The sequence below is a fragment of the Poeciliopsis prolifica genome, unplaced genomic scaffold (assembly GCF_027474105.1).
Source record: "Poeciliopsis prolifica strain line A6 unplaced genomic scaffold, Auburn_PproV2 SCAFFOLD067, whole genome shotgun sequence".
In the NCBI taxonomy this organism is placed as follows: Eukaryota; Metazoa; Chordata; class Actinopteri; order Cyprinodontiformes; family Poeciliidae; genus Poeciliopsis; species Poeciliopsis prolifica.
This window is the reverse complement of record NW_026562442.1, coordinates 1,429,587-1,442,114: the sequence shown is the minus strand read 5'-3', so window position 1 is coordinate 1,442,114 and position 12,528 is coordinate 1,429,587. Positions and strand designations below refer to the sequence as shown.

Genomic DNA, 12,528 nt, shown 5'->3' with positions numbered 1-12,528 from the left:
CATATTTGGACAGTTTTTCCCTCTGGTTTTAGATATTGTGCAGTTTGAAGGATTTTTGCTTTAACTATTTTACACTGAGACACTGAAGCAGCAGATTAACATATCTAAAGCTCAAACTACGCCTGAACTTTGACCTTCAGAGGGCTTGAAAAGGATGCTTCCTGGATGCAGAGAGGAAATTGAAACCAACTCTTTCTATTGCAATGGCAGTCTCTCTGCCCGGCTTTCTAACAGGAGGTCAGACAGAAACTTAAAGAGTGGCAAAAGCTAACGAGGTAGACTAGCAGTTCTTAACATCTGAGGGTGTCATCCAAAACATTTTACAGTGGAGTTTCATCTCTGCTGACTGGAAATTGAGGTTTTGGCAATCAAACCGCAAAACACAAAATCTTCAGTACTTTTGGTCTAGTTTCTAGAGTAAATATCTTGGAGCATTTTTCCCTAATATTGATTTTAAAACGTACTGATTCCACTGGAAGATTGTTCCACTTACAAGACATTTTCCCATGAGAGAAATAACTTGTCAGTGGAGTCAGTACCATTTAAAAAAAATCTATGAAAGTTTCTCAGTTAAAACAACCTCCAATATCTTGCTGAAAAGTTACTTGCAACTTAGTTTTCCCCAAATAGGATAAAATAATTTTAGTCCCTTCTGCAATAGTCATATTAAACAAGGCTGCAGTTACATTCAAGATTATTAGTTTTGAATGTATCTGGATTTTATTAGTAGTTATGTCTGTTTGCGTCTGTAGAATAGCAGCCCATGGCTTGTGAATTTCCTCCAAACTGTTAACAGGTTTTGCTTCAAATCCTTCTCAAAATTGACTTTTTCTAATTAACTATTTTTCTTCCAGTGAACTTTCCAATGCTTTGGTTCTTCAGCAAGTTGCTCACACCCATTTGTGGAAGTTAACAAGACTCAAAGCACTCTTATATTTAAGGAAACAGGCAAAACAGTTTCTGTAATTTTTTTTATTGGTTTTTACAGACTTTTGTCACAACAAAGTCAGTGAAACCATGTTTTAGTTCAGTACATACTTAGCAATTCATTTAAAAGCAACCAAGAGAACAGCAACCGTTTCATAGCAGAAAAGCAGAAGCAGTGTTGACATGCAGCAAAACAGGCGGGGTCTCAAAGCAAATCCAAGGCAAGGAGATATATAAGCAGCCCCACTATCAGGTTTCAATTCTAACCCCCGTTTACCCATCATTCTCTGCACCCAGAGCACATCATAAGATCCAAGAAAGCTAATGCAGTGAAAAAAAGAGTTATGCTCTGAGAAAAAAGAAGAAAAACTCACTCAAGGGGAGAAATGTCATTTTCATGTTCTGTAAGCAAATTTTAAACAGGTTATTATTTAAAAACTGCAACATTCAAGTCTTTCTAGTAACCCAGCATGGTGATTGGTCAAAACAGAAAAAAATAATACAGATTTCAAACTGATTAAATGTTATTTGATATGCGAGTAATAAGCCTAAACATGTTTAAGAAGAAATAGTTTGGTCAATCAATGAACAGGCTACATATTGTAATTATTTATCTTAATGAAACCTTACAACTTTCCATTTTAATCCGTCTAATTTATCACAGTGCAGTTACTGTTCAAAACACTGGCCACATGTAGAAAAACTGTGGAAAAACGAACATCACTGATCTGTTACGGGTTGTTATGTTTTAGTTTAAGAGACAGCAGAATTTCAGATGCATATTTTAGTGCTAAACGGACAGAACTTAACTTCTGGTCTGAACAGTGTTACATGATCCAAGCTTAACAACTCCCCCAGCGTTTGGTCCGTAAGGGAGGCTATTATGTGTCACTTTGCTGACAGACAGAGGCCCAAAGAAGAGAAAATACATTCCCAAAAACATGGGAAGAAAAAGGTTAATGAAAGTCACCAGACAGACAAAATGAACATCCAACAAACAGACCAAAGCAGTGGTAAGACAGAGGTTGATTGGAGTAAATGGGGTGAGGCCGTCTTCTGTCAGGGGACCACTGCATCCATCTGCAGGTCCGTTCATCCACCTGTCCAGCCGCCTCCCTTACTTGGGTCCTGCAGGTTTGAGCAGCTCCCGGATGGTGTCACTTTCACAGTCAAAGGCAGATAAGCCATCTTGTGTTTTTATGTGTTTGTCAGCTCCCTGCAGAGGTAGGAACAGGAATATTACATATCGGCACACAGAGTCCTTCTTACATATAATCGTATTATCTAAATATTCAAATCTAGGTGTTGCTTTTGTGATTTTCCAAGCCATTATCATGTTGATAAAACACAGAACAGCCATAGTGGCATTCAGTGACAGGTGACAGTGTGTTTGGGATGGAAATCATGCAGGGATTTTGTGAAACATAGCCTGTTCACTCCTGTCTTGGCTGCTTTCTTCAATTCAGTGGCAAATGGCCCCCGGCATTTATAGAAGAGGTCCCAGGCTTTTTAACAAAGGCAACACAAACAAGCCTTCACTTTTATTCTTCTCCGACTCAATCACTAAAGACTTGCTTGTCGGTCTGTCTTAATCCAAACAAGACACGTAAAACAGAGAGAAGCAAGGGTCCAAATCCATTTAAGCCCACAGCGATAACGGAATCAATGTGAAAGAGCAGAGTGGGGACACGATTGTTTGGAGAACCAGAAACCCTCATACGATAATGGATAGAGAGCGAGACAGCTGAATTCAGCTGCAGTGACAAGAGATGTAATGGGCGACGTGGGGAGGAGCATGACGCCTCACCCAGTTAACACCGGGGCTTCCAGATCCCAGGCAGACAGAGTTTACCGTTGCGTGGCGGAGCAGGGCATCGACAACAATGGGACGGCGTGGTGCCGTGTCGTCGCCGAAGTGCAAATTCCCCGTCCCGGGATGGGAGCAACAGAGCACATCCAGAGTTGGGAGAGATTTAGCAGGGCAGGATGCCCTGTCAGATCTACATCTCTAATTGGCGAGGAGATGAAAGACGGAGCAAAAGGGACTTTTGTCAATTCATTCACACTTCCTAAAACCACACACCTGTGAGCACTCTAGTTAGGTTAAAGCACATCCTTGTAATACTTGAAGCATGACTACTCCTTGTATTTTCTTTCTAATTAAAGAAAATTTACAAAAAGGTGCATTTCTGTAACAAGAAAGTGAAAAATAAATCCCTAAATGCATTATGTCAACTTTGCAAACATTTATAAAGGTCATCTGTGTCAACAGGAGCTCAAAACTAATTGAACTAGGCTCTACAGTGAAAGATGTACTGGATTCAGTTTATAGAAATGTTGTTTTTAACTAAACACCACAAGGTAGTGATTCAAACTCAACTGGGGATTGAACTGATATGGCTGAAGAACATCCCAATATGAGCGTTTCATATCAGATCCCTCAAGAGCAAAGGTCTACAAACTATATGTTTAAGTAACTTTTCAAAGAAAAAAAGAAACAAGTACAGAGACTGAGGTTTCAAATAAGTTTTCTTAAAACTGTAAAAGATTCCATAGTGTATGAAAAATTGAAAAACACAAACAGTGGGAAATGGAAGCTTCCACTACAGACTGTTAGGAGTGAAGCTCTTTAAATTTCAAGAGCAGCAGCATTATCATTCCTGTGCTTTAAAAATACTCAGAAGGTTGTCTCTGTGCGATTCATCTTACCTGAGACAGGAAGGACTCCTGGACAGAAACCGAAATACATTTTCTCTGATAATGTGTGTGTGCTCTCCTGATATAAGCTGCAGCCTTATCCACCTAGCAAACACTCGTTAGCCAGTGTAAACACAGTGATAAGGTGGTCGTCGTGTCAGAAAATCCATCCAATTGCTGTTTCATATCATGTACACAGTAACCCAGCTTGGTACGCTCTGCTGAGCTTAGTGACTGAAAGGCAGGACAAAAAGATAGGAAGCAGCTCCATTTCCCCATTGTTTTTTTTTCCTCCAGCTCCAGGGAAGTCATTAGCAGCTGGTTCAAAATGAAACCCACTAACAGACTTGGACCTCATTTACCAGTATGGATCAATTATCAATACGCTTCCTGCTGGGGAACGACAAAGCTGAGAGAAGCCTAACATCATAATAGGCATCTTTTTCACCCAACTACTAAACATATCTCAAAATATCTGAGCAACTAAAAACATATGTGCTCCGTGTGACATTCTCACAGCAAAAACTTGTTTTTCAGAAACAACCCAACTAAAAAAAAAAAAAAAAAAAAATCCCGTTGCCATTTTGTTTCTAATGAGGTTCAGTATGTACATCTGATGTGTGAAGGCCTAAGATGTCTTCTACAGAAGTGTGATGTCCAAACAACAAACAGGTCAGAGGTAAAGTTGTTACCATTTAGCTTAGAACATCTTAATCCACTATCTGAAAATATTAATAAGACAATTTCTTGTAATGCACTCCACTCATCTGGCCTTTTATAAGAACAGTAGATCTCCGCCTATTTGAGGCTCAGTATTGTCAGCTCACCAATTTGTATATTTCTGTGTAAGTCATTTGCAGAAAATTCACCAAGAGGTTAACCCTGACTGTATTGTAAGCCTGGAAGCCACCAGGTTTTTCTTATTTCTTTATACACTAGTAACATCTGCCCAATTTTTCATATTTTCACATAAAGGAGGAAGAGAAAGGCTACCATACTTCAGGAATCGCACCAGTCATTTTAAGGATGCTTATTGGTCCCCCGAAAAACAAAAAAAATCTTAGACATTAACAGCAATCAATAAAATTCTCCTGGAATAAATTTAAAAATTGGATGTTATGCTGTTAGCATTTACTCGGATCAGGAAGTGAGAGCGTTTCGCAACATAATCAATCATCCGACGCTAAATAATAAAACAATTCATAGAAGCTTTAAGGAATTTTAACAATGGATGTACATTTAAGGAATTGTTACAGCAGTAATCTGTACCACCGGGCTCAGCAGCTTTTCTAGAGGAAACCTGGTTCATCTAATCAGATTTTTTTTTTCACAAGCTCTATAATATAAAGAAGAAAATGCAGAAATACCTAGACAAAAAGCTGCTTTGTGCGGGTTTATCAAATAAAAACCCCAATGCAATGAACTGAAAAGTGTTAGGTGAGCATGCTTGCAAGGCTACAATTTTTACAGTTGACATAAAAATTGAAGCCTAACCTCCTCTTACAGCTTCTCAAGGACTAGTGCACCCTCTCCATAATAACACCACTCACGGTAATGAGCTTTTCTCAAGTTGAATAACGATCCCTCGCAAACACTTCACTGCCCAAACACTAACTGGTCATCAAGAAGCCGGTGGGTAAGTGAGACCAAGTCCAATGAATAAGAATAGACTCCCGGGGCGAGTGCAGCCAAACTGGAGAGCATCATCATCCTGGATCATGGAGCCACCCAGAGTCTCACTGGGTCGGTAACCCAACACTCCTGACCCGCCAAAGAGTCCATTAAGTTTTCATTAAGCTCCTGTTGAGTAAAACTGAATGGTCTCCCGTGTATGTCTTTAATTATTGGTCAAGAGATTCAGTCAAGCGACTTGAAATGCAATGTGTTTCAGAGTATTAACATTCCAAAACATCTTGAAAAAGGTCAACAATTAATATCTGTTCTTTTTGGGAGTCCCACATTGCCCACAGATAATGTGGGACACATTATCACACATCCTGTGTCTGAAATTTTAAGATGTACCAAACATTAAATAATTGAAAAAATAACAGATGCATTTTACAACATATTGAATAATAATTTTAAAAAAGTATCCGACAGACTCGCAAATCACGAAAGATTACAAGGGATGTAACTTTATATACTAAAACCTTTCTGTCATGCACAGTTGCTCAAAGAAATGTTTGGATCTCTGTTTTCCCTTTCATTGCAGACTTGCATTTAGCTGGCTGGTCTCTAGAAACTGTATTCCATATTTATGGCAGAAATCTTACAGCTGGACCTTTTGAATAAAAAGCACATTTCATAATTTATTATCAACAGCAGTGCACCATACAGTTATGGGGCAGGTGTCAACTCCCATGATGCACTGGGAAACCAAGCAATTTCTGTCTGCCTACCCCACAGTCATAATCTAGTATTCTCAATGGGCTCAGTTTTAGTCACTGCAGTGCAGTGGCAACCACAGGTACAACAAGACAGAACCTCAGAGGCATGTTATTGACTGTGCTACTGTGTATTCGATCTACTATTCTCATGTTGAGACAGCAGCTAGGTTTTCACAGTTCATAGGCGTGAATGTCTTAAGTTCTGGCCCCTGTAGTGACCGTTTACCTTTGAGCTGCCTGGATTATAATCCTTGTTGTTTGGAAAAAGATGATCACTAGAGGAAAACCTGTTGGGATCACTTAAACCTTAATCATCCCTATTCAGATGAGCAGCGCTGATCTCTTGTACTACCAATTGCTTTGACTTGGAGGTCAGCAAATGACCAGCACCTGAAGCTTTCAGCTTAATACTAAATACAGTGTAATGAACAGAACATACACGAAATATACTTTGATTATGCACAGATGTGAAGTACAATTCGCCATGATGATGGAAAAGGTTTTGCTCAATTGTGATGCTGATCGATCGTAAGTGCTACCTGATCACAACCGTACTTCTGCAGAACCTTTAAAGGTCAATGAGTGGCTGGGGGTGTAACCGCTACCGCTTGATGCTAACAGTCAATCCGCCCTTTGAAGCAGAATGTATAGAAGGCAATAATCGGCCATTTTTAAAACGAGTTAAAGGTAATTTTTCTGTGGTTGGAAGAAAGTTCAAGTACCGGCCAACAAAATGCAACATTGATTATTGCAATAACTGAGAATTTATTTTTCTGATATCTTTTAAAAGAGAAAATGCTGAATAAAAAAGTAATTAGTTATGTTTTATCGTTCTTTCATTTTAATGTATTGAGCATGGGCAACATTTTAGTGGAAATCAGCCATGGCCACACGCATTAATTAAACTTAGACAAATACAGCAATGGTTTTCAAAGAAATTTCAACATATTTTAGACAAAAAAAAAATTTAATAATTAAAGCCTGAACATTAGAAAACTATGCTCCTTCTGATTAAGAAAACTCATTTTCAGATTAATAGTTATTTGTTCTTTTCTTCTTGGTTTAATTAAAATATTTTATGTTTAATATCTGAGCAGGTAAAAAGAATATTCAAGTTTTTAATGTCCGCCTAAGTACTTTCAGTTTTGTTCTTTTGACCAAAGGTGCTTAAAATATCCACAACACTGGTCAGACAAACTTAAGAGAAAGTGTCCCCCTTTATTATCTAACATTTAATAAGTTTAAATCCATGAATAGTGTTCATAAAGACTGAACGTTCATGACAGACATCATCTTTATCACAGCGTCATGTCAGTCTTACGTACACCCATTCAAAATAAAAGGGTCACCAAATTTATGTATTACCAAGTTTTGAGTCTCCATAATCAGAACAGCAATAATCTTCTGGCTTTATGTAACAGGTGACTGTTTACTTTACTAAGCTGTCTTCTTTTCAAGAAGAGGAATGACTATGAAAGTGTCTTCTTTCATTCTGATACAACCAAGAGGAAATGTGTAATTTCTTGACTTTTACAAACTCAGTCAAACATTCAGGTAAGACAAAAACAAAGACATACTTTAAAACCATTCACTGAGAAACAGCAGCTTCGTATTTGATTCTATGAATTTCTATCCTGTCATGACGGTGTTTTATTGGGCGTTTATTATGAGGCGCCTGGGATTCAGTGGATGCCAGCTGCAACCTGCGCCAATCACAGCTGCAATCTCTTAAATCTACAACTCCAGTATGAACATGACAGAATACTGAAGGTTTTAAGATTTACAGCAAAGATCGGCGAAAGGCGGAAACAAAAGAAGCTTTGATGATGGGGTGTGAAGATGCATTACGTTAATAGGGCTACTAGACAATAACAACAGTATGTTATAGGTACTTTTCCACAGGAAAACCGGTTAATGGGTGGTTCGGTTTTCCATTATACGGTCTGTTCCTTGCTATTGTGGTGGTACCTGAGCGTGCAGACGGCTGACCACAATGGCTCCAAGTTTTCAGTGACTTAAATCACGAGCCAATCAACGAATGTGATCAGCTGTCAAAGTGTTTCAGTGCCGTACCCGACTCGGTCCTGCTCGTGCTACCCCCGCAGAGGGTATACAAATCTGAGAACAGCCAGGCAGAGGCGCACGGATTTGCTAATGGAAAATTAATTTGGCCGGTGTGGACCAGAACCGAACCGCCATTTGTGGCCCTCTTTGATCATTCTAGCATAGCCTGCACCGAACTGCATTAAAGGGCCTTTTGTCTAACAAGTTACCTCATCAGCTCTCACTGTGGACTGTCTGACACATCAACAAGCATAGAGTGAAAGACACTGGGGATGCATATTCATTTATGAAAAGATAAATTGTGGCACCAACCTTTTCCAAAAGGATCTCGGCACATTCCAGGTGATTCTCAAAACAGGCATACATCAGTGGAGTGAGCCCGTGCTTGTCTGTGGCCTGTGGAGACAAAACAAAGCAAAAAACTTGTTTTTCTTGAAGTCACCACCATCATACACATAGGTGGTTGTAAACTGTGTTAGAGTTATTAAGAGTTCTGTGTATTGGAACCTGTAGAAAAAAATACATTTAGGACAGCATAGCAACTCCAGACATGAAGGCAGAATGGTATTTTTGATTTAATAATAGCCCAGTCGAACTCCACAGCCAAATATATGAGAATTTGTGTCAATAAAGCACGACTAACCCACACGCTTTAATTTATGAAAGTTTAAATCTTTTTTTGCAACAAGTATTGATTTAGAAAAAAAGGAATCCAGCTACAAACTTGATCCCTTGTGGATATGGAAGAACCCACAGATCAGAGGTCAGACAGTCAATGTCAACATTTATTTATAAACATCTTAAAACTGCGCAAACGTGCTGTGAAGTTGCTTGGAAAAGAAAGAAGAGAGCAGTAATTTTTCAGTGGTTAGACAGTTGGAAAATTCATCCAAAACTGCATGAGATGCAGTGATAGCGTCACTTACGTTGATGTTTGCTCCTTTATGAAGAAGGAATTTTATCATATCTACTTGGCCGAAGTCTGCAGCGTAATGAAGAGGGCTCCTCCCTTCCATGGACTTATTTACATCTTCCTCCTGAAAACGAGGAACAGATGTTATTTGGTTTCAATAGTAAAACAGAAGCAAACCATTTACATTCAGCAATGAAGCAAGGCCCCACTGTGCTTAATGGGAACTTTACCTGTTGATGCTCAAGGTTTATATAAATAAAAAGCAGGCATTTCCTGCTTTGCTGTTTCTGTAACTCAACCTAACTTTGCTTACTACAGACAAACTAAACCCAAACATGAGATGCTTCCTCTTTCATTTACCCAACTAACCACACAGCCATGAATCACTTGGTCCTCTACGACAAAACCACTGAACTGTGACCTTTTTTGTTTGATTATTCTGTTGAAAATAAAGGCAAACAGGGCTACACTTAACAGAGATGCAATATCTGTAAATTAATTAACAGACAGGCAGAGAAATGTTGATTAAAATCAGTTACTACAAGAGGTTCAAATTATCAGATATTATTTCAAATATCTGATTCAACTGAGACACTAAAAAGGTAAATATACATTTATTCAGATGCCAATAAAAGCTTTATTGTAACCCATTGGTTTCAATAAAGTTTGAATTAGCATTTGTCATAAACAATTCGTTATGAAGAGGAAAACAAAACATTAATAACTCAAGACATTAATAACTCAACTTATCAGATTATGTTAAGTTAAAGTAAGTATGATTCACTGCTAGGATTTAATTTCTCAATGGAGAATTAAATCCTAGCTTTCTAAAACCTTAATACAAGTTGGATCTTTTTAATGCCATAAATGTGATTTCTATCTGTTTTTATTGGAGAAAGGAAGTGGTTCTTTGCATCATGTTTTCATAGGTGTGGGCAGATATGCAGATTTGAAAACCCAGCTTTCCAGCAGCCGATGACATTCCAGCAGGTGCAACAGTTGTGGACTGGCTACAATTTGTGGGAACGCTTTAGGTCATGTTTTGCATAAAAGCCTGTTCTGTTCTAGGAGGTCTAAACAAAACTCCAGGAACCAGTGCCCGATTAGAAAAGTGGTGTTTCACCTCAAAGCACCACTTTTAGCAGACAGTGACCAGCCCACCGTCCTGCAGGCGACAGCTGGGATCCCCACCCACCAAGCTCAACACACACCGTTCAGTGTTGGGCCCGTTTGTCTGGTTAGCCAGCTAGCTTTTGGCTACACATTTAACAGCTTAGCAATCTCCTAAAAAACGTAACATACTTCCTAAACCAGATCTGTTACGTGCAAACAATGAAGTCATTGGTGGTGCAGCACTATAAGTCAGTGCTATTGTTGGCTTGCAAAACCAACAGGTTGCTTCAAAGTAGCGATTGTGTTTGCTGACCAAACAAAACATGGACCACGCCGAAGCCTCGTCTCTATCTATTGTTCAACCCATAAGAAAAATATTCAGCTTTTAAGAAATAAATAAAACAAAGTCAAAGTACAGACGCTGTTTGCTTGCTAGCTAGCTAGCCGGCTAGCAAGGCTACAGAGCCTTTTTTTATTTTTCGGCTAAAGCTCAGCTCAAAAATGACACTGACTGAACAGTCTTCTTACCGTTTTCAAAACGCCTTCAACCTCGTTCACTTCACCATTTTTCAATGCCCATATCACTCGAGTTTCCTCCATCTTCTTGCGAACAGCACCTTCCTTGTTATGCAGTAAAAAGTTAGCTCGCTAACGGTGGACTGACAATCTTCTGATCGCCGCTATGACGAACCCCGAGGAGACGGTGTGAAAACAGAGTTGCTTAAATGCACAGCGTTATGGCGTTTACTTAAGTGTGCTAACGCAAATGCTAACTACAGAAGTTCTGAAAGACAAAAGTGGCAAAGAGGGATCCGCCTTTCTGCATACCAGAAATGTTTCCGACGCCGTTACCCGGAAGGTAACGTCTGAGGTGGCCTTCAAGTGCGCATGTTAAATTGAAAGATTCACAGGTTTCTCTCAAATTTCTCTAACCCCACTGCTTAAATGACGTTTGGTGTAACAATAACACACTTTGGTCACGTTTGAAACATTCGCGGTCATAAAATAACAATTATATGCTTGGCATAGCTATTCCAACACACGACACATGTAAAAGAGCCGCAAATTCCGATGTGGTTTGAAGCCACTTGAACATTTCAGAGCTCCAGTTTCATAATGTCCAGTATTTAGGCTATGTTGAAAAACTAACCTTTTATGTTCTACAAATGTCACTGTTTAAAATAAGAACAAATAACGAGCAACATGTTTTAACCCCTGAATAAAATTTTAAAATAGTTTCAGGAGGGCGTAATAGAGAAACATGCCGCTTAGACACAGTTTAAACAGAGTTAACATCTTTTAACGGTTCCTTTTTTATTCTAGGTTCCTGCTGTCCTTAGGTTTCATCAGAATTCACTGACATTTCATGTTTGCTCAGAGGCATTTCTTCACAATAAATTTCCACGTTTCATTTATTTTCAAGTTATAAAAAAACAAAAAAGTATTTAATACCAGCACAGAAATCATAAAAAAAGAAGACAATGGCCAGTTTGTGACTTCACATATATTTGTGTTTTCAGAACTAAAACTAGAACTACCAGTTTGCTTTTAACTCGGATTATGTTGCTGTAAGAAACATCTTAGAACTAAAATAGTTTCACTTCCATATTTTTGGGTCACAGTTTTTAATCCTGCTAATAATAGTATTGATTGAAAAATTGCAGAAGTCTTTCCAGATGTATCATTATTTGGGCCTTTTGTAAGGATAAAAAAAATCTTCAATTATTCAGTTTAAATAAAAAAATACTTTATTTATGCAAAAGGAAAATTAAATGTTCAACTGCTCTGGGATTTGGGGCTGCAGTTCAGATATTTTTTTTGATATGCTGTATAAACAATACCTTGTTTTTGTGGTTACACATCATAACAACCATCCAAAAATTAAAAAGCAAGAGCAAAAATCCTTCAAGTTGCACAGCACTGAAAACCAGAATATTTTCCTGAGAAAATGTGAACAAATATCAACAAAAAGAATAAATCATAACTGAATTAACGCAGGTATTTCAAGCCGCTGCCATTATAACCGGCGCAAAATCAACGCAAAAACAAGATTAACCTTCTTCAGTGACATTGGTCATATTTTAGACAAATTTGTTTTATTTGGAAAATTTTAAAGGAAAGGTTTTAAATACTAAATACGAATGCAAAAAAGTTTAAATTGTATTTATTTTACTGGAATTATTTGAGGGCTGAGCAGCTTCTGCACTGGTGAATTCAATGAAACATTTATTTATTTATGCATATTAAATAAATGTGCTCAAATTTTACGATGTTGTTCAAGGACTTTTTTCCAGAGTGAGACAAATTTAAAGGGAGGTGAATTGTTTTGCTTCTGACATTCAATACAGAATGAGGACATTCACACACAAAAAAAGAGAACGGAAGACAATTTATTAGTTTTAACATCTCACATTTTCTTTCATTCAA

General features: G+C 38.2%; 1 protein-coding gene across 1 annotated transcript; it reads right to left on the bottom strand.

Moving 5' to 3' along the window:
- Positions 1 to 957: 957 nt before the first annotated feature.
- Positions 958 to 10,954, bottom strand: mtpn (myotrophin). The gene is made up of 4 exons (XM_055020440.1): positions 10,630 to 10,954; positions 9,002 to 9,112; positions 8,388 to 8,471; positions 958 to 2,143 (listed from the first exon to the last, which is right to left on the bottom strand). Exons 1-4 carry the CDS (start codon positions 10,699 to 10,701, stop codon positions 2,045 to 2,047), a joined length of 366 nt encoding a protein of 121 aa, XP_054876415.1. The 5' UTR covers positions 10,702 to 10,954; the 3' UTR covers positions 958 to 2,044.
- Between the last annotated feature and the right edge of the window lie 1,574 nt (positions 10,955 to 12,528).